This window comes from Rattus norvegicus, chromosome 2 (assembly GCF_021556685.1).
Source record: "Rattus norvegicus strain SHRSP/BbbUtx chromosome 2, alternate assembly SHRSP_T2T, whole genome shotgun sequence".
Taxonomy (NCBI): domain Eukaryota; kingdom Metazoa; phylum Chordata; class Mammalia; order Rodentia; family Muridae; genus Rattus; species Rattus norvegicus.
This window is the reverse complement of record NC_141535.1, coordinates 229,179,984-229,201,969: the sequence shown is the minus strand read 5'-3', so window position 1 is coordinate 229,201,969 and position 21,986 is coordinate 229,179,984. Positions and strand designations below refer to the sequence as shown.

At 41.8% G+C, this 21,986-nt stretch overlaps 1 protein-coding gene across 3 annotated transcripts in view; it reads right to left on the bottom strand.

The window, feature by feature from the left end:
• The window catches only part of Adh6 (alcohol dehydrogenase 6 (class V)), a 62,705-nt gene that overhangs the window by 26,668 nt on the left and 14,051 nt on the right, over positions 1-21,986 (bottom strand). The window contains 6 exon segments of one of the 3 annotated variants that reach the window (NM_001012084.1): positions 3,811-4,430; positions 5,160-5,298; positions 11,267-11,405; positions 12,545-12,805; positions 15,155-15,371; positions 15,476-15,563. In NM_001012084.1, coding sequence (NP_001012084.1) covers positions 4,406-4,430; positions 5,160-5,298; positions 11,267-11,405; positions 12,545-12,805; positions 15,155-15,371; positions 15,476-15,563 — 869 coding nt within the window. In that variant the 3' untranslated portion in view covers positions 3,811-4,405. 3 annotated transcript variants of the gene reach the window in all.

The following is a 21,986-nucleotide window of genomic DNA, read 5'->3' as shown; positions in this document are numbered from 1 at the left end:
CAGTGGAAGGACTTGGAGTTAACTGAATTGCTGGCCACATTTATTGTCCCCTTCTGAGGAGTGTTAAGTAGGAAACTTCTGTAACTTTCTCTTCAGGGTGTGCCTCCCAGTGAATGTCAAGACTCTATTCACTCCCCCCACCCCCACACCTTTCTGAATCTGGAGAGGTTGGAGCTGCCAAATGCTAACCTTCCTTGACCACTGAAGAAGGCTGAAGTTTCATTGTCAATACAGGAGAGAGGAGAGCCATGGGGTTATCATAAGGGAACAAAGGGTTAAGGCTGAGCTCATGTGTTTCCAGGTTAACTTGAGTTCGATGAATGTATTAGTGCCATGCCCAATTTCAACAAACCCCAAGTTGTATGCTAAGACGAAATGTTGCTTTCTGCAAACTGACAGAGAGGCCCCATAGTTGAGGAATATATCACACAGCTCACTGGAGAGGCTGAGCTGGTGCCAGAATGGAGTCCTCACACTTATATTCTCATGACTTTGATGTGAGAAAGGACTTTGCAGGCTACTGAAAGAGAACATGGAGACCAGCTCAGCCATAAAACCTTTGCGATACAATCTGTCCTGCCTACAGAGTATGCTAGGACAATATTGGCACAGGGCTGTGAGTAACCAACCAATGCCTGGTTTGACCTAAAGCCCAGTCCATGAGAAGGATCTCATACCAGACACTGCTTAGGTTACTGAGAACTAGAGGCTAAATAGCTCAGAAACATAAGGTAAAACCAAACAGGATAGGGGGAAAAAGGAAAGAAAAAGAAGAAACAAACAAGAAAATAATCCCAAGTGATGTTCTGCTCTACTCAGACCAGAGCTTTATCCGGTCACCACCAGAGAGGCTTTCTTCAACAGCAGATAGGAAGAGATGCAGAGACCCACAGCCAGGTATTATGCAGAGAGGGTGGGCATCAGAATCAAATTCCTCTCCTCAGAGCTCAAGGAATCTCATGGAAGAGAAGGTGGAAAGATTATAAGAGCCAGAGGGGATGGAGGACCCCAGGAGAACAAGACTTTCTGAATCAGCTAAGCAGAGCGCATGTGAGCTCACAGAGACAGAAGCAGCCAGCAGAGGGACTACGTGGGTCTGCACCAGGTCCTCAGTGTATGTATTACAGCTATTAGGTGGCGTTTTTAATGGACTCCTGCCTGTGAGAGCGTATGGGTCCTAAGTATTGTACCTGCTCTCGGGACTCTTTTCCTCCTTTTGGATTGCCATGCCCAATTTCAATATGACAGCTTTATATTTTGCTTCATCATGTTTGTTATTATCTCTTAGAAGCCTGTTCTTTTCAAATGACAGACAGATCCGGAGGGGAGAGGATATGGGGAGGATCTGGGAGGAGCAGAGGGAAACAATAATCCTGATATAGTGTATGAGAAAAGAATGCCTTTTGAACAAGTCAAGGATACCATTTTCAGTAGCTTGTAACACACCAACGTGAAGGGTCCCTTGTGATTATGCAGGAGCCGATGGTTCTCACTTCCAAGCTATTAAGGAAGAATGCAGTGTCAATCAATGTGGGGATGTTTTCTTTTTTAAGGGATTTATTTTGTTTGTAGTTCTCTCTCTCTCTCTCTCTCTCTCTCTCTCTCTCTCTCTCTCTCTCTCTCTCTCTCTCTCTCTGTATTGTGTACATATGAGTTCTGAAGCCTGCAGAAGTCATAGGATGCCCAGGAGCTGGAGTTACAGGTGCTGGTGAGCCACCTGTTGTGGACACTGGGAACCAAACTCAGGTCCTCTGCAAGAGCAGCATGTACTCTTCCTGCTGATCAAGCTCTCCAGCCCTGGGAGTTTTATTTCAAGTAATTTTATTTCTTTTTAATCTGAAACTCTAAGCCCAGATAAAATACTTTCTTCTCTCAGGTTTCTTATCAAACGGAAGTAACTAGGACAGGGGGCTTTATTTCACTTAACAATTAATGTATTTTTATTTCTATGTTTTTGAAAATAGATTTATGTTTTCATGTGAATGGATATTTTGACTGCATGTATGTCTGTATGCTGTGTACATGCTATGTCCATGGAGGCCAGAAGAGGGCACTGGATCTCCTGGAGCTGGAGTTACAGATCATTGTGCACTGCCCTGTGTGTGTGTGTGTGTGTGTGTGTGTGTGTGTGTGTGTGTATGTGTGTGTGTGTGTGTGTGTGTGTGTGTGTGTGTGTGTTTGGAACTGAACCTGAGTCATCAGAAAGAGCGCTCAGTGCTCCTAACCATGAACCATCTTGTCACCGTCTTCCACTTATTTTTCACGGGTGTATAAAAACATAAAGTCACACATAATTATGGAGAAGCATGTGATTACACTTTAGGATGTTATATTATTCCTGAAAAATAATTTCTGTATGAGAACAGGGTTTGAAATCCTTTCTTTTGGAATGTGAAGCACACAGTGTGTTATCTGCCCTCACCTTCCACTGTCAGGAGCACAGCGGCCCTTCCTTTACCATGCTCCTGAACTAGCCTGCGATTGCATACTGCCTTTCACTCAGGTGACAGCTGCCCTCGCTGGGCAGAGGCCTTTTGGTTGGTAATCACACTTGTCTAAGTTTTCTTCGTTTCCTCTGCCTAGGGTACGTCGTCCAAGAATCCCTTGCCCATTTTCAGGCTCCAGAATGGTGCCCTCTGTTTCCTTATAGTAGTTTCGTGGTTTCAGTCCCTCCACTGAAGACTTCAGGGTGTTTAGGGTTCACTTTTGTAACTGGCAAGGGGGCAGTCTAGCTTTATTTTTTCCATGTAGGTTAAGTATCTTATTTTCCATATCTAATTTTCCTAGAACCAATGATTGAAAAGACTCTCTTTCCTCTGATGTATCTTCATAGTTCCTTCTAGGCCTGCTGTGTTCAGTGTTTCTCTGGCCTCGCTGCTTGGTTCCATTGATCTGTGATTATGGTTTCTGGCTAAACCGTGGTGCTTCGGTCACTCCGACTCAGTAGTGTATTTTGGGGCACAATGGCTTCTGCTTTGTACTTTATGATCAGGATCACTTTGCCTATTTGCATTTTTGAGGTTTCACACAGATTTGGAGGCTATGTTTTATCTGTGAGGAATTTTACTGGTGTTTGGTTAAGACTGCATTGAATCTGTAGATTTCTTTGGATAGCATAGACATTTAACAATACAGATTCTTTAATTCTTCAATTCACGAACAAAGAATTTTTTCGTTTTATATATATTCAAATATGTATGTGTTTGAGACATGATCAGTTTAACACAATCAAGCTGTGTAGAATTTGCTATGTGACCAGTCTAGTCCTGAACTCCCACAGTCTGCCCTTCTTGGCCATCAAGATGCTTGGATAAAAGAAGTGGACCACGATGCTCTGCAATGTTTTATACTTTTTTTTTGACCCAATTTGTAAGATGTAATTGCCCACTTAAACATACAAAGCCCAGTACCATCCATCACTTAAGAACATTAATAACAACCTATAAATACACAGAGCAGAATCCTTTTTTCCTCCATCTTTATTAACTTGGGTATTTCTTATTTACATTTCATTTGTTATCCCCTTTCCTGGTTTCCAGGCCAACAACCCTCTAGCCCCTCCCCCTTCCCTTCTCTATGGGTGTTCCCTTCCCCATCCTCCCCCCACTGCTGCCCTCCCCCCAACAATCCCGTTCACTGGGGGTTCAGTCTTGGCAGGACCCATGGCTTCCCCTTCCACTGGTGCTCTTACTAGGCTATTCATTGCTACCTATGAGGTCAGAGTCCAGGGTGGGTCCATGTATAGTCTTCGGGTAGTGGCTTAGTCCCTGGAAGTCTGGTTGGTTGGCATTGTTGTTCATATGGGGTCTCAAGCGGAATCTTAATGTGAGCCTCCATTGTCCTGCCACAGCTTCTCTCTTGTTTTATACTTTTTATTGTAGGGATATTTCACCTTTGATTAAATTGATTTCTATGTTGTTAATTTATTTGCGAGATCAATCTCACAGCAGTTGTGAGATTGTCTCCTTGACTCCATATGAGATAACTTGCTGTTGCCTTACAACCACACCATGGGTTCTGGGGGTGGTGGTTTTGTGACCTAAACATTCGCCCATTTGTTTATCAGTTCCAGTAACTTCTCTGGTGGGATCCATACAGCGTGGGAAAGATTCAGTGAGTGAGGAAATGTGCATCCCTACGTAGGGACCTCTGTGCCATTGGAGCATCTTGGTGTGCCCTCCTCTGCGGACTCTGCCACTGGGCGACTCAAATCAACCCTCACAGCTGTAAAAGGGAGACTGTATTCCAACGGTACTGGGTCACAGGGGAAGATTTCGATGGTGTGAACAGGTGAGAACTTGATAAAAGATTGTTGCCGAGTGAATGAAAGGCAAGAAAATAGAAAAGCATTGCGTGGTGGATTCTTCTAAATCTTGACACGTGGTGACATATGTAGATCTCGTAGTTATAGGAGCAGGACACAGCGGATACTGAAAAACGAGAAGAAGAAAGAGAAAACGTTGGGGAAATTCTGAGGCACCATGTGGTTTGGATTCAAATTCTCCTGTTTTAGATCTGTAAACTAGAGTCACTTCCCCTGATATTGGGTAAAATTGAGCACAGATTAACAAGCTGGGAGAAAAATGGAAAAAGCAACACGAGGTTCTCAGGGTAATGGAGTAGGTGAGGAGCTTTCACTGAGCGAAGAGCTGATGTCATGCATGGTCCCCTCTGCTGGGAAGTTATAGACGATCCCCACACAGAAACAAAACCCGAGAATGACAACAAAACCCTCTTGTAAAATGGCTTCGGTCTTTCTCTCCATATTTTACCTTACTGTGGGGGAGGCGTGGAGCATGGGCGTGAGCCAGCGCGTGCATAAGGCAGTTGGGGCTCTTCTATCATATCTATGGGGTCTGGGGCTTAAACCCAGGGTGCCCATTGTTGCAGCAAATGGTTTTACCTGCAGAGCCATCTCTCCAACTCTGGAAATTGTGCTCCTAAACTTGGACTCTAACCTATGGGGTGGCATCGTCAGCTGCGTCTTGTATAAAGAAATAATGTGAACACTATCTACTACCTTAATACTTCCAGGAACACATCTAAGTCACAAACAGGCAAAATTCCGGGGGTAAGGGGAGGTCTTTATGGAGTGCTGGAGCAGTGACAACCCTCTGTCCCCACATCCACACACAGACACAGGCGGCTTGCGTGATTACCATTGCCCACTTTTCATGAGCTGAACTGCCTCATTGGCCTCACTGAGAGTCAGGGTGTGGGTGATCAGAGGATCTATGTTAAACTTCTTTGCCATATAGTCAGAAACCAGCTTAGGGATTTCCTCTTTCGTTTTCCAGCCTGGAAATGCACAAAATAACACAGACTTAGGAAGGGTTCTACTTGTGAGGTCTCAATATAAAGAAAGGCGGTGTTACAAATGGCATGCAGATTTGATAACACCATATATGCACGCATGAAATCCTCAATTGGTAAAAAAAAAAAAGATTAAAAAAGAAAGGATGATGGGAGGAAAGAAGGCCATGTTAAATGGCTAGAGGTGTTTTCTGCCTCATCCACTTGCCCCAGTTGGGAGAGGCACTATTCCTACCACACAGCCAATACTCAGGGTGTGCTACTCTGGGAGGCCTCTGGCATCTCTGACACAGAGGAAGAAATAAAAAAAAAAACAATAGAAACTAAATCTCATCTGTGGTGTTCCCACCTTAGATCTAATCTCTGTGGATCGTCGAATTCAAATGTATAATGAAGGCCGCAGTCTTGGGATGCCTGACCTGAACGAATTAAAGGGGTAGAACTGGGGGCTGGGGAAGCAGCTCAGTTGGGAGAGCATGGGACTATGTGCATGAGGGTCTAGGTCTGCTCCTCAGCACGGAGCTCGCTGAATGTCTCCCTCTTTCTCTGCATGTGCATGCACACCCATGTGAGCATACATGCATGTGCTGTGTGTTCCCACATGCAGCTTCATGAACGATCCTAACAATCTATGGGAAGAGAAGAACATGTTGGCAGCAATTCCAGAGGAGCAGAAAATGGATGTGTGGAAATTATTCAAATGGGTCGTCTGACTGTAAAGATGAGGCCAGCTAGGGCAACACAAGCCGCAAAATGTATTGTCTCTTCTCTTCCGAGTTTCAAAAAGTGTCGATATTTCACACTGTGCCAAGCACTTTTGGCAGCTGCCTGATTATTTTTAAGATAAAATAGGTAAGAAGTACTGGGTGCTCTTCAAAGGACATGGGTACCATTTTTTAATACCCACATGACAATATACAACTGTCTATAACTGTTTCCAGGGCATTTGACACCCTCTTTGGGCCTCCGTGGGCACACTTCGTATCTGTGGTGCAGACACTATGTAGGCAAAACATTTCACACATATAAAAATGAATTAATTAAAAATCGTGATGCACGCCATGTCATGGCTTATCCTGTAAAAGAGAAAAGATTCATTTTTATTAATATTTTAAATGATGTGTACGTGTGTATACGTGTTTGTATGTACATGTGTGTTCAAGCATGTATGTGTGTGCAGGTGCCGTAGGAGGCCAGAGACATTGGATCTTCTGATCATGTGGGATTTAGGAATTCAGGTCCTTTGCAAAACACACATGCTTGTAACTGCTGAGCCGTCTTTACAAGCCTCATGCTTGCTTTTCTCTGTTCCAATTAACGTCGGGTTCTCTAGCCTTCCTACCTAGTCCAAAACAGTCCCAAACTCTTCCAAAAGCTAACTTTGCTATACATAACTAAAAATTCTAACTAGTGGTATCTGTCCCAGACTATGACTCTCATCAGTTTTTCTTTATGTTTTGTTTTGTTTTTACTGGTGATATAATGAAGCATTTTTGTACGCATGTAAAAATACTTTTGTTGTTACTTCTTATTTTAATGGAAGAACATTAAGAAAGGCACTGGGCTGGGGAGATGCCTCAGCGGGTGGAAGTGCTGTGGTGAAATTCTGGAGATCCCTGACTGGATCCCTGGAAGCCTTTAAAGGTGGAATGGAGTTTTCTACCTTTGAATGGAGTGGAAGAGAATTTTGTGGGACTTACTCCACAAAACTGTTCTTTGACCTCCACACATGCACGAAGGCAAGCATTTTCCCACCTTATTACATCCACATACTAAAATAAAGTAAAAACGATTAGAGACAGAAGGTCCCAGGCACATAGACAAAATTAGGCAGTGTTTCTCAAAGACAGAGAGGACCATGTTGTTTCTCAGCGAGGGCACAGATTGCATTTTGAGTAGGGGAAGTTCTTCACTATACACACTGTAGGAACTTAGAGGAACTACTTGCCCAACATAAACAATACCCTCGATTACAAACGGTAAAACCAGAGAACTGCCCTCTCTCTCAATAGGAGGAATTAACTTCATTTATGATCACTGAATGAATATTTGAGTAGTTGAAGAATTTGTTTATGAGGGTTAAGATAATATGGTCTATTTTTATAAAGCTTAGTTAAACATATGCCTTTTGAATGAACACCTCACCGATTGACAAAGGATGAGAAAATAGCTGTGGTGTATACCCAGTGATCTAAATAGAGGACCTGGAGCCAGAGTGTTCAGCTGAATCAGGACTTACCTCCCTTACAGGTCTTGCCACTTGCTCAGGAAGTGGCGAAGTCTCCTAATATCTAACAATCCATTGCCACCACTAGCTTGGCCATCATCATTCCCAGCACTCAGCAATCTCTTAATTTCATGTGTTTGTTCAAGAACTCAGAGTACCTAGAGTCTTCTTAAAAATGGGATTGTGTGGCGCTGCGATGGCTCAGCCGTCACAAGCACCAGCTGCTCTTCCAGAGGGAGATTTCCAGCACTCATAATTTAGCTCACAACTACGACTTCAGTGCAGAGGACCGGGTGTCCTTTTCTGTCCTCTGTGGGCACCAGGGACTCAAGTGGTGTACAGACTGACATGTAGGTAAAACATGTACATACATTGTAATAAATAATCACGAAAAATGAAAAAAAATCATGTTGCTTGCAGATAAGCTGAGAAGCTTAGGCAGGGGTACACACTTTCACTTATTTTCTACTTTTTAAATATGGGAGGCAGAGGCAGATAGCTCTCTGAGTTTAAGGCCAGCCTGGTTTACAGAGTGAGTTTTAGGACAGCCAGGACTACTTGAAAATCAAAAGGAAAAAGTAAATAAGTAAAAATCCTCTAAAGTTTTAAATAATGGCAAATCAAGGATTTCATGAAAAGATTTATTTCTCAGGATAAGAGAATTTGCATTTGCTTGCTATTAAAGTGCCCTTCCCCTTTGATAGTATTTCTTGACAATTATGAATGTACCATTTTTCAGACCATTGAGTTGGTATGATGACAACTCATTTGTCTGGATAAGATTATGCTGCCTGACAATAACTATTAATAGTTGAGCATATATGTGAAAGAATCCCAGTGAACATTTATATAACTAAACTGGGGTGCACCTACTGATTTTAATACTGTTAAAGTTTGGGTCATTTTGAATCTAAGACTTTAGCATTCTGTCACCAAGTTATATTCCCAGCCTCTACCAGTGGTTTTCAACCTGTGGATCATGACCCGTTTGGCAAACCTCTATCTCTGAAAATATTTACATATGATTCATAACAATAGCAAAATTACAGTTAGGAAGTAGAGTTCAAACAAATCAGTAGCTTTCCTGTACTCAAAGGATAGACAGGCTGAGAAAGAAATTAGAGAAATGACACCCTTCACAATGGCCACAAATAATATAAAATATCTTGGTGTGACTCTAACCAAGCAAGTGAAAGAGATATATGACAAGAACTTCAAGTCTCTGAAGAAAGGAATCGATGAAGATCTCAGAAGATGGAAAGGTCTCCCATGCTCATGGATTGGCAGGATTAATATAGTAAAAATAGCCATCTTGCTTTAAACAATCTACAGATTCAATGCAATCCCCATCAAAATCCCAAGTCAATTCTTCACAGAGTTAGAAAGAGCAATTTGCAAATTCATTTGGAATAACAAAACACCCAAGATAGTGAAAACTATTCTCAACAATAAAAGAACTTCTGGGGAAATCACCACCTATGACCTCAAACAGTATTACAGAGCAATCATGATAAAAACTGCATGGTATTGGTACAGAGACAGGCAGAGAGATCAATGGAACAGAATTGAAGACCCAGAAATGAACCTACATGCCTATGGTCACATGATCTTTGACAAAGGAGCTAAAACCATCCAGTGAAAAAAGACAGCATTTTTAACAAATGGTGCTGGTTCAACTTGTGGGCAGCATGTAGAAGAATGCAAATGGATCCATTCTTTTGCCCTGTACAAAGCTCAAGTCTAAGTGGATCCAGGACCTCCACATCAAACCAGATACACTCAAACTAATAGAAAAAAATTGGGGAACACATGGGCACTGGGGAAAATTTCCTGAACAGAACACCAATGGCTTATGCTCTAAGACCAAGAATCAACAAATGGGACCTCATAAAATCACAAAGCTTCTGTAAGGCAAAGGACTGTCAATAGGACAAAACAGCAACCAACAGATTAGGAAAAGGACTTTACCAATCCTACATCCAATAGACGGTTAATATCTAATATATACAAAGAACTCAAGAAGGTAGACTCCAGAGAATCAAATAATCCTATTAAAAATGGGGTACAGAGCTAAACGAAGAATTCTCAGTTGAGGAATACCTAATGGTTAAGAAACACCTAAAGAAATGTTCAACATCCTTAGTCATCAGGGGAATGCAAATCAAAACAACCCTGAGATACCACCTCACACCAGTCAGAATGGGTAAGATCAAAAACTCAGGTGACAACAGATGCTGGCGAGGATATGGAGAAAGAGGAACACTCCTCCATTGCTGGTGGGATTGCAGACTGGTACAAGCACTCTGGAAATCAGTATGAAGGTTCCTCAGAAAATTGAACATAGTACTACCTTAGGACCCAGCTATACCACTCCTGGGCATATGCCCAAAAGATGCTCCAATACAGAACAAGGACACATGCTCCACTATGTTCATAGCAGCCTTATTATTATAATAATAGCCAGAAGCTGGAAAGAACCCAGATGTCCCTTCAACAGAGGAATGAATGCAGAAAATGTGGTACATTTATACAATGGAGTATCACTCAGCTATTAAAAACAATGATTACATGAAATTCTTAGGAAAATGGATGGAACTCGAAAATATTATCCTGAGTGAGGTAACCTAGTCACAAAAGAACACAAATGCTATACACTTGCAGATAAGTGGATATTAGCTCTGAATAAACAAGATATAATTCACAGATTATATGAAGTTCATGAATAAGGAAGACCAAGTATGGATGCTTCAGTCCTTCTTAGAAAGGGGAACAAAATACTCACAGGAGGAAATATAGGGACAAAGAGTGGAGCAGAGAAGGAAGGAAAGGCCATCTAGAGACTTCCCCAGATGGGGATCCATCCCAGATACAGCCACCAAACCCAGTCACTATTGCTGATGCCAAGAAGTACATGCTGACAGGAGCCTGATATAGACATCTCCTGAGAGGCTCTGTCAGAGCCTGACAAATACAGAGGCAGATTCTAGCAGCCAACCATTGGACTGAGCATGGGAACCCCAACAAAGAAGTTAGAGAGAGGACTGAAGGAGCTGAAGGGGTTTGCAACCCCATAGGAAGACAACAATATCAACCAACCAGACCACCAGAGCTCCCAGGAACTAAACCACCAACCAAAGAATACACAATGGAGGTACCCATGGCTCCACCCGCATATATAGCAGAGAATGGCATTGTCAGGCATCACTGGGAGGAGAGGCTCTTGGTCCTGTGAGGGCTCTTTTATGCCAGGGTATTGAGATTAGGAGTGGGTGGGTAGAAGGGAGAGCATCCTTATAGAAGCAGTGGGGAAGGGGAATGGGGGAGGGGAGAGGGAGGAACCAGGAAAGGAAATAACATTTGAAATATTAATATACAAAATATCCAATAAAATTGAATGAATAAAAAATAGTTTTATGAGTGGGGTTCCCACGACATGAGGGACTGTATTAAGGCATTAAGAAGGCTGAGGACCACTGAACTAAGCAGTGTTTTGTTCTTGGTTCTACCAGTCAATTAAAAATATTTTTTCTCTCCTTGTATGAGATAAAGCGCATGGGGAGACCAAGGACACAGGTAATATCCTCTCTCTTAATGTGGGTTTTAAAAAGTTGAAACAAACACCGTGATCTAGAATTGACCAATGTCCTTTTTAAGGCTCTTCTGACCCATTTTTCTCTCTCCTACTTGTGTCTCATCTTTGCCATTCACTGTTTCTTCCATACATACCTCCCAAAATAGACCCTTTCAGAATGCGTCCTGAGAAGAACAAGTGGCTTCTGATGCTGAGTGTACTGGTGAAAGATGCTATGGCTCCAACAGTCACGCAGACCCCGTGGTCCTTGTGACAGGAGCCCAGGGCAGCTCCCTGTTGTGAAGCAAAGCGAGAGAGAAAAGGGATAAACCAAGGAGGTCAGAGTCAGACACAAGTCTTGCCCAGTCTGACTGCTTAATGGCCTATGAGTTCCTTTCTGGCTTCCCCTTTCGTTTTTGAAATTGTATCGATATTATAAAGATGTTCTATAACATAGCTAAGATATTGTTTCTGCCTAGAATAGCCCTTGGCATTTTAGGATTCAACAAACAGAATAAAGAAGAAGACCGTTACAGCTGTGGTAACAAAAATTATTGTTTTTATAAGGAATGATAGTGTGGGTGGTTGGAGTTGATGTTTTTCTTTTTCTACATATAAAATGGGATATTCAGATGTTTGCATGAGATGACATGCTAATAAAATGGCTACCTGCCATCTTCCCATTAGTGATTTTCAAGGCTATTTCTCAGAACAAGGCTGGGATAAAGGCTTTGCTGTGTATTCCTCAGGTGAGAGGATTATCTACAGTGAACCGTAAGAAAATTCTGAATGCTGGAAAAAAAGACCAAGCTTGGAAAGGAATCCTCTTTGCTTTCTATGTAATTTCCATGCAACAAAAATACATCCAAGACCAAAGGAAGACTCTCCTCAGAGTCTGACGTGACTGACTGCCTTTCACTTTTATCTCCTTGTATGAACCATGTTCAGGCAGAAAAATCACTACTGTTTTTCTCCATGTTTTGGAAGTGACCCATTGAATCAAGGTGAGGATAGGATTGTCTTGTTTCAGAAGCTTACGTCTAACATGAAAGATCTTAGTGAAATGAAGAAGGTCATTCATTGTTCTCTAGGACAATTAGGTAAAGCCTGTTCTCATCTAAGTTATTTGCCTTGAACATCATAGTCGTCTCAGGCTACTTGTTGTTATGCAGTCTCTGAGTGGGAATTCTATATGGTTAATTGAAGGAGATGTATGTGGGAACAGAGAGGGAAAAATGAACTCAAGAGCAGAGCTGTCATTTGAGTGGGACAGTGAATGGACAGGGCTCTGGTGGGCATGTCGCGATGGGCATGTGGTGGCCCACAGGAAATTAGAAAAATGTGGAAGGAAATGTAGTATTCTCACTATGTTAAAATAGTAAGCAACAACTGGTGTAATATACTGGTAATTTTCACTTCCAAAGGTCACATACCACTGCTTCTGTGTTCCCAGTGACCTCAAAGCAGAAGTCCACGCCACCATCTATCATATCGGATAAAACTTCCTCAATGGGTTTCTCGAAGTCCCGTGGGTCGACGCAGTCAGTGGCACCCACTGTCTTGGCCTTCGCAAACCTGTCTTTGTTGATGTCCACGGCAATGATCCTGGCTGCTCCTGCTGCTTTACAGCCAATGATGACAGACAGACCGACACCTCCGAGGCCAAACACCGCACAGGTGGAGCCTGGGGTCACCTAGGCATAAAGGCAGAAACTCAAAAAGCAAAAGGAAGGCGAACTTTCCTTCTCTGTGGTAGAGAGTGAAGCCGACACAGGACAACTGAGGAGCCTCTGCCAGTGCACTTTCCCCAGTCCTTTGTGTCCTTACCGACTTATGGAGGCCAAGGCAGTTGCTTTCCATGAGACAGAAGGAAAGGACATTTTCAAGTAAAATACATCAAGAGAATCTTAGTTCTTCAGGCTATTTCTAGGTGTGCGATACTTATAGTGCAGTAACAAAAACCTACCTACAAGGGTTCAAGTCTCAGGAAGGAATTAGCATGAGGAGAAGTAACACAATAAAACCTTCCTGGGTCTTTCATTGGGGCAGATGATTTCCTTAGTTGTAAGAGAGTTTTGAGTTCTTTCAAATACCTCCTTCATCTTCTTGCAAATTCTCTTTCTCTTTTCTTCTGGGTATCTGGGAACTATCAGAGCCATCACTTCTGATGCAATCAATTCTCTCTCTCTCTCTCTCTCTCTCTCTCTCTCTCTCTCTCTCTCTCTCTCTCCTTCTGTCCCTCCTTCCTTCTGTCCTTCCTTCTGTCTCTCCTTCCTTCTGTCCTTCCTTCCTTCTTTTTTCTTGAGCAGCATGCAGTTTGGCACCAATTTAAATCGAACCCTTCCTACCTGTTATAGTTTGCAGTTTGAACATGCCCTAAAGACACATGTGATAAAGGCTTACTCCTCAGCTCTTGACTTGTGAGTAAGTAGCAGACCCTCTTGAAGAAGCCTAGTGGAAAGGAACATTCAGGCACACGCTCTACAGAGATTCTAGGGCTCCAGCTCACCTTTCTTTTTGTATCCTATGTCTTTCTTCTGCTCCTGAATTCCAGCTTTGTCCCACTCTGCATTACCTGCCACAACTTACTGCCCCATGACACCCCAATGCTAGAGAGCCAAACCAGCATGGACCACAGGTCTGAGGTAGTGAATAAGATAAACTCTCCTTCCTCAAAATGTGATTGTTGTAGGTATCTTCTCACAGTGACATACAGGAGACAGAGACACATCCCAATCTCTGTGTGTAGCACTGAGGCTGAAGGACAGTGGACAATGCCAAGGCTTAAATATCAATGGCCCCTGAAAGACTTGAAGCTGGGGAGGTTAGAGCAATATTTCAGGAGGAGGAGGAGGAGGAACAGGAGGAGGAAGAGGAAGATGAGGAAGAGGAAGAGTAGGAAGAGGAGGGGAGGAGGAGGAGGAAGAGGAGGGGGAGAAGGAGAGAAGGAGGAGGAAGGAGAGGAGGAGGAGGAAGAGGAGAATGGGTTTAACTGTGGCCTATTCAATCAAGGGTGAGATTCCCTGGCTGGTGCAGTCACTACTTTGCTAGCTCTTATTTATTGCTACACTTGGACCTTGTGCACAGCAGGCATGTATTCCATCCTTGCTGTACATCTTCAGCCTCCTTTAGCATCACTTCTGATTAATATACTATTCAACTAGAATGTATGACGTCTTTGTAAACAGATAAAGAGAGGGGGATATGTTCTATGGAGGTGTGGTGAAGTTTGGGGGAAGGGGGTGCCTCTGTGGGCCCATGTTGAAGCATTCCTTCCTCCTGAGGGATCAGCCACATGATGGCAGTATAAACTTCAGGGAAGAAGAAGAAGAAGAAGAAGAAGAAGAAGAAGAAGAAGAAGAAGAAGAAGGAGGAGGAGGAGGAGGAGGAGGAGGAGGAGGAGGAGGAGGAGGAGGAGGAGGAGGAGGGGATGGGGAAGGGGAAAGGGGAAAGGGGAAGGGGAAGAGGAAGGAGAAGGAGAGAGAGAAGGAGAAGAGGAGGAGGAGGAGGAGGAGGAGGAGGAGGAGAGTAGAAGCTGGTCATGAGCATGTGGAGACAGAGGGGGAAGGGGGGATAAAGAGGGAAGAGGGTAAGAACATGAGAGAGCAAGAGAGAGAGGAGGGCAAGCTGCCCCTTTTATAGTATCAGGCATCCCTGGCTGTTGCCAGGTAACTCTAGGGATGGAGCTTAGACAGAAAGCTAACAATGGAAACTTGATGAGTTTTTTGTTTGTTTGTTTGTGTTTTGTTTTTTGTTTTGTTTCTCCCAGATGAACTGTGAAAAGCTTTCCTATTGCTCGTTGAATGAAATGAACTGGAGACTGGAAAGATACGGTTGTATTATATTTAAAGTCTGTATACTTTTGCTCCTGGATGGCAGTGGAGTGCCTGTGCAGGCAATCAAATAATTTAGTCAACGCAACAGTGCCTAGCAGTAAGCTTACGTATGTTTCTTCTGGTGGTATGACCAGGCAGTGCTCTGATGTGAGAGGTGTTTCACCTGTTCTCACTAATTCTACTTGTATGGATGTCAGTGGTCCTCACCTTGGCAGAGTTGATGGCAGCGCCGTACCCAGTGGCAAACCCACAGCCAATTATGCACGCCTTCTCCAGAGGTGCACCTTCGTCAATCTTGGCGACTGAGATTTCCTTTAGGACTGTGTATTCCGAGAAGCTGCCGAGAGCGATATACTGATGCACTAACTTTCCCTTGCAGGTAATTCTGCTGGTGCCTTCAGATGCCAGGTGTGTCTTTGACAGTCTTTGATAGATGTAAGGAAACAAATTGTACTTTTTATTAAAACGCATAAATCTCCTCAAGTGAGACTGAATTAGACTTTGACAAAGGCAGCTATAGAATCTTACCTAATTTCTGTACAAATATTGTTCTTGGAATTCAGGCAAGTTTTGCATTCCTCACACTGAGGGATACATAATAGGATAACTTTATCACCTAGAAATGCAAAGTGATTTATTAGGGTGAAGTAGCAGAGTAGTCTTGTCTCTTAGGATCTCAATAGCAAACCACCGAGAACGTGATGATGGAGAGTTATTTCCACATTTAACTGTGCTTGATCACAAGCAGATATTGTAAGTGTCATCATCCAGGCATGGCTGAGTCTCTAGGAGCTGGCCTGGGTCTGCCCACCTTGTAAGGCACACTTGGGATACCATGGCAAGCAGTTTAGTTATGTGCTTTTAAGAACCCTAACCCTAACCTCACTACACCTCCGTCAAACATATCCCTTCCTCACTTTATCTTTTTATAAACACATCCTATGATGCTGAGACTGATGTCACCATCCTCAATGGGTTTGGAGGCGATCTGCAACCAACCGTAAAGCCTTTTCCTGATACCAACATGACTCTTTGTATTTCTTTGTTCAAATCAGGAGGGGTGATCAGAGTGTTTGCTTGGGGTGAGCTTGTTGACTGATTTATTGTAAGTTCCGGCCAAGCATTATAATCTGTTATAAATCATAATTTTAAAGCTTTGTTAGAATTTAGGCTCTTCTGGTTTAGTTCTAGGAAGTCAAAGACCCCCACAATGAAAACACCAAAACTGAGAAGAAAGAAATTGAGGACATTAGAAAAAGGAAAAAAACATGCCTGTGGGTCGGCAGCTGGATCATTGTGAAAATGACCATTCACATCAAAATAAATTACAGATTCAGTGTAATCCCTATGAACCTGTCCATGACATCCTTTATGAAAATAGAAACCTCCCCTCCCAAAAATAATCCTAAAATTCACATGGAAGACCCAGGATGGCCTACACACTCCTGCACAAAAACAGCAATGCTGTATTGCGTATCATATGATATTTACGTTTATATGACAGCACTGTAATGTTCGTCGTCACATGGATAAGAATAGAAGACCCAACCTTAAGTGTATATAATTATTATAGCCATTGGATACTTGGCAAAAATCTACACAACACTTTCATATGTAGTGATGGGAAAACTGGATGTCCAAATATAGAGGAATGAAATTAGACCCATATCTCTTCCTTTTTCTCCTCTTCCTCAAAAAAAAAAAATGAGAAGTAGGAGGAGAAGGAGAAGAAGGAGAAAAAGAAGAAGAAGAAATAGAAGGAGGAGAAGAAGGAGAGGCCCCAGAGCTGGCCCTATGCCAAGCTCTTCATATGCAAATCCTTCCAGAAGAGAGCTGGACTCCCAAGAGTGCTGACACACCTGAGAGCACAGGCAAGACCACCACTTCTGCTCAAATACCTGGTCCAAGAGGGACCTGCCTGGATCCCTCAGGACACAGGAACCAAGGAACAACCTGGGACAGGATCCTTCCAGTTTCTGTCTGTGCTCTGGAGCTGACCCTGTGCCACAGCTATCCATACCTAGATTCTGCCCAGAAAGAGCTGGTCTCTCAGGAGTGATGATACACTGGCTTACAGGAGGGACAAGCAGCAGTCAGGGACAGCAAGAACAGCTAACACCAGAGATAACCAGATGGTGAGAGGCAAGCACAAGAACCTAAGCAACAGAAACCAAGGCCACCTGGCATCATCAGAACCCAGTTCTCCCACCACAGCAAGACCTGGATACTCTCAACACACTGGAAAAGCTTGATTCAGATTTAAAATCCCATCTCATGATGATGATAGAGGACTTTAAGAAGGACATAACTCCCCTAAAGAAATACAGGACAACACAGGTAAACAGGCAGAGGCCCTTAAAAAAGGAAACACAAAAATCCCTTAAAGAATTACAGAAAAACATGACCAAACAGGTGAAGGAATTGAACAAAATCATCCAGGATTTAAAAATGGAAATAGGAACAATAAAGAAATCACAAAGGGAGACAACCCTGGAGATAGAAAACCTAGGAAAGATGAGGAGTCATAGATGCGAGCATCACCAACAGAATACAAGAGATAGAAGAGAGAATCCCAGGGGCAGAAGATATCATACAAAACATCAACACAACCATGAAAGGTAATATAAAATACAAAAAGGCCTAACCCAAAACATCCAGGAAATCCAGGACACAATGAGAAGACCAAACCTAAGGATAATAGGTATAGAAGAGAGCGAAGATTCCCAACTTAAAGGGCCAGTAAATATCTTCAACAAAATTATAGAAGAAAACTTCCCTAACCTAAAGAAAGAGATGCCCATAAACATACAAGAAACCTACAGAATTCCAAATAGACTTGACCAGAAAAGGAATTCCTCCTGTTGCATAATACTCAAAACAGCAAATGCACAAAACATAAAGGCAGTTTTGTCAGAATTACACTAGACTTTTCACTAGAGTCTATGAAAGCCAGAAGATCATGGGCAGATGTCATACAGACCCTACAAGAACACAAATGCCAGCCCAGGCTACGATATCTAGCAAAACTCTAAAACATAGATGGAGAAACCAAGATATTCCATGACAAAACCAAACTTATACAATATCTTTCCACAAATCCAGGCCTACAAAGGATAATAGTTGAAAAACTCCAACCCAAGGAGGGAAACTGCACCCTAGAAAAAGCAAGAAAGTAATCTCCTTGCAACAAACACAAAAGAAGAGAGACACACAAACATAATTCCACCTCTAACAACAAAAATAATGGGAAGCAACAATCATGATGCCTTAATATCTCTTAACACCAATGGACTCAGTTCCCCAATAAAAAGACATAAACTAACAGACTGTATATGTAAAGAGGACCCAGCTTTTTGCTGCATATAGGAAACATACCTCGTTACACAGACAGACACTACCTCACAGTAAAAGGCTGGAAAACATATTTTTAAGCAAATGGTCCCAAGAAACAAGCTAGAGTAGCCATTCTAATATTGAATAAAATCGACTTTCAACCAAAAGTTATCCAAAAAGATAAGGAAGGATACTTCATATTCATCAAAGAAAAATCCACCAAGATGAACTCTCAATCCTAAATATCTATGCTCCAAATGCAAGGGCACCTACATTCATAAAAGAAACCTTACTAAAGCTCAAAGCACACATTGCACCTCACACAACAATAGTGGGAGATTTCAACACCCCACTCTCATCAATGGACAGATCATGGAAACAGAAACTAAACAGAGACACAGTGAAACTAATAGAAGTTATGAACCAAATGTGTTTACTAGATATTTATAGAACATTTCATCCTACAACAAAAGGATATACCTTCTTTTTAGCATCTCATGGTACCTTCTCCAAAATTGACCATATAATTGGTCACAAAACAGGCTTCAACAGATACAAGAAGAATGAAATAATCCCAAGCATCCTATCAGATCACCATGGACTAAGGCTGTTCTTTAATAACAACGAAAACGACAGAAACCCCACATATATATGGAAGCTGAGCAATGCTCTACTCAATGATAACTTGGTAAAGGAAGAAATAAAGAAGGAAATAAAAGACTTTTTAGAGTTTAATGAAAATGAAGGCAAAACATATCCAAACTTATGGGACACAATGAAAGCAGTGCTTAGAAGAAAACTCATAGCTCTGAGTGCCTCCAAAAAGAAACTAGAGAGAGCATACATTAGCAACTTGACAGTACACCTAAAAGTTCTAGAAGAAAAAGAAGCAAATACACCCAAGAGGAGTAGAAGGCAGGAAATAATCAAACTCAGGGCTGAAACCAACCAAGTAGAAACAAAAAGGACTAGACAAAGAATCAACAAAACCAGGAGCTGGTTCTTTGAGAAAATCAAAAAGATAGATAAACCCTTAGTCAGACTAACCAGAGTCACAGAGAGTGTATCCAAATTAAAATCAGAAATGAAAAGGGAGACATAACAACAGAATCTGAAGAAATTAAAAAAATCATCAGATCCTACTACAAAAGACTATGTTCAACAAAACTGAAAAATTTGGATGAAATGGACAGTTATCTAGACAGATACCAGGTACCAAAGTTAAAGCAGAATCAGATAAACCATCTAAACAATCCCATAACCCCTAAAGAAATAGTAGCAGTCATTAAAAGTCTCCCAACAAATAAAAGCCCAGTACCAGATGGGTTCAGTGTAGAATTCTATCAGACCTTCATAGAAGACCTCATACCAATACTCTCCAAGGAATTCCACAAAATAGAAACAGAAGGAACACTACCCAATTCCTTCTATGAAGCCACAATTACGCTTATACCTAAACCAAAGAAAGATCCAACAAAGAAAGAGAACTTCAGAACAATTTTCTCTTATGAATATCGATGCAAAAATACTCAATAAAATTTTTGCAAACCAAATCCAAGAGCACATCAAAATGATCATCCATCATGATGAAGTAGGCTTCATCCTAGGGATGCAGGGATGGTTTAATATACAGAAATCCATCAACATAATCCACTATGTAAACAAACTCAAAGGAAAAAAAACCCACATGATTATCTCATTAGATGCTGAGAAAGCATTTGACAAAGTTCAACACCCCTTCATGTTAAAAGTCTTGGAAAGATCAGCAATTCAAGTCCCATACCTAAACATAGTAAAAGCCATATACAGTAAACCACTAGCCAACATTAAACTAAATGGAGAGAAACTTGAAGCAATCCCACTAAAATCAGGGACTAGACAAGGCTGCCCACTCTCTCCCTACTTATTCAATATAGTACTCGAAGTTCAAGCCAGAACAATCAGACAACAAAAGGAGGTCAAAGCGATACAAATTGGAAAGGAAGAAGTCAAAATAGCAATATTTGCAAATGATATCATTGTATACTTAAGTGACCCCCAAAATTCTACCAGAGAATCCCTACAGCTGATAAACAACTTCAGCAAAGTGGCTGGATATAAAATTAACTCAAATAAATCAGTAGCCTTCCTCTACTCAAAGGAGCATCAGGTTGAGAAAGAAATTAGGGCAATGACATCCTTCACAATAGTCACAAATAATATAAAATATCTTGGAGTGACTCTAACCAAACAAGTGAAAGATCTGCACAACAAGAACTTCAAGTCTCTGAAGAAAGAAGTTGAAGATCTCAGAAGATGGAAAGATCTTCCATGCTCATGGATTGGCAGGATTAATACAGTAAAAATGGACATCTGGCCAAAAGCAATCTACAAATTCAGTGCAATCTCCATCAAAATTACAACTCACTTCTTTGTAGAGTTAGGAAGAGCAAGTCTCAAATTCATTTGAAATAACAAAAAGCCCAGGATAGTGAAAACTATACTCAATGACAAAAGAACTTCTGGGGGAGTCACCATCCCTGATCTTGAGCTCTCCTACAGAGCAATCGTGATAAAAACTACATGGTACTGGCACAGAGATAGATAGGTAGATCAATGGAATAGAATTGAAGACCCAGAAATGAACCCACACACCTATGGTCACTTGATCTTTGACAAAGGAGTTAAAACTATCTAGTGGAAAAAAGACACCATTTTTAACAAATGGTACTGGTTCAACTGGCGGTCAGCATGTAGAAGAATGCAAATTGATTCATCCTTATTTCCTTGTACAAAGCTCAAGCCCAAGTGGATCAAGGACCTCCACATAAAAACAGATACCATGAAACTAATAGAAGAGAAAGTAGGGAAGAGCCTTGAAAACATGGGCACAGGAGAAAATTTTCCTGAACAGAACACCAATGGCTTATGTTCTAAGATCAACAATAGATAAATGAGCCCTCATAAAATTGCAAACTTCTGTAAGGTAAAGGATACTGTCAAAAGCACAAAATGGCAACCAACAGATTTGGAAAAGATCTTTACCAATCCTACACTTGATAGAGGGGCTAATAGCTAATATATACAAAGAACTTAAGAAGTTAGCCTCCAGACAACCAAATAATCCTATTAAAATGCGGAACAAAGCTAAACGAAGCATTTTCCACCGAGGAATATCGATTTGCTGAGAAGCACCTAAAGAAATGTTCAGCATCCTTAGTTTTCAGGGAAATGCAAATCAAAACAATTCTGACATTTCACCTTACACCAATCAGAATGACTAAGATCAAAATCTTGGGTGACAGCAGATGCTGGCAATGATGTGGAGAAAGAGGAACACTTTCCCATCTTTTGGTGGGATTGCAAGGTGGTACAACCACTCTGGAAATCAGTATGGAGGTTCCTCAGAAAATTGGACATAGTACTACTCGAGGACCCAGCTATACCACTCCTGGGTATATCCAAAAGATGGTCCAACATTTACTAAGGACACATCTTCCACTATGTTCATAGCAGTCACATTTATATTAGCCAGAAGTTGGAAATAACCCAAATGTTCTTCAACAGAGGAATGGATACAGAAAATGTAGTACATTTACCCAATGGAGTACTACTCAGCTATCAAAATCAATGACTTCATCAAATCCCCAGGCAAATTTATGGATCTAGAAAATATCATCCTGACTGAGGTAACTCAGTCACAAAGAACACACATGGCTTGCACTCA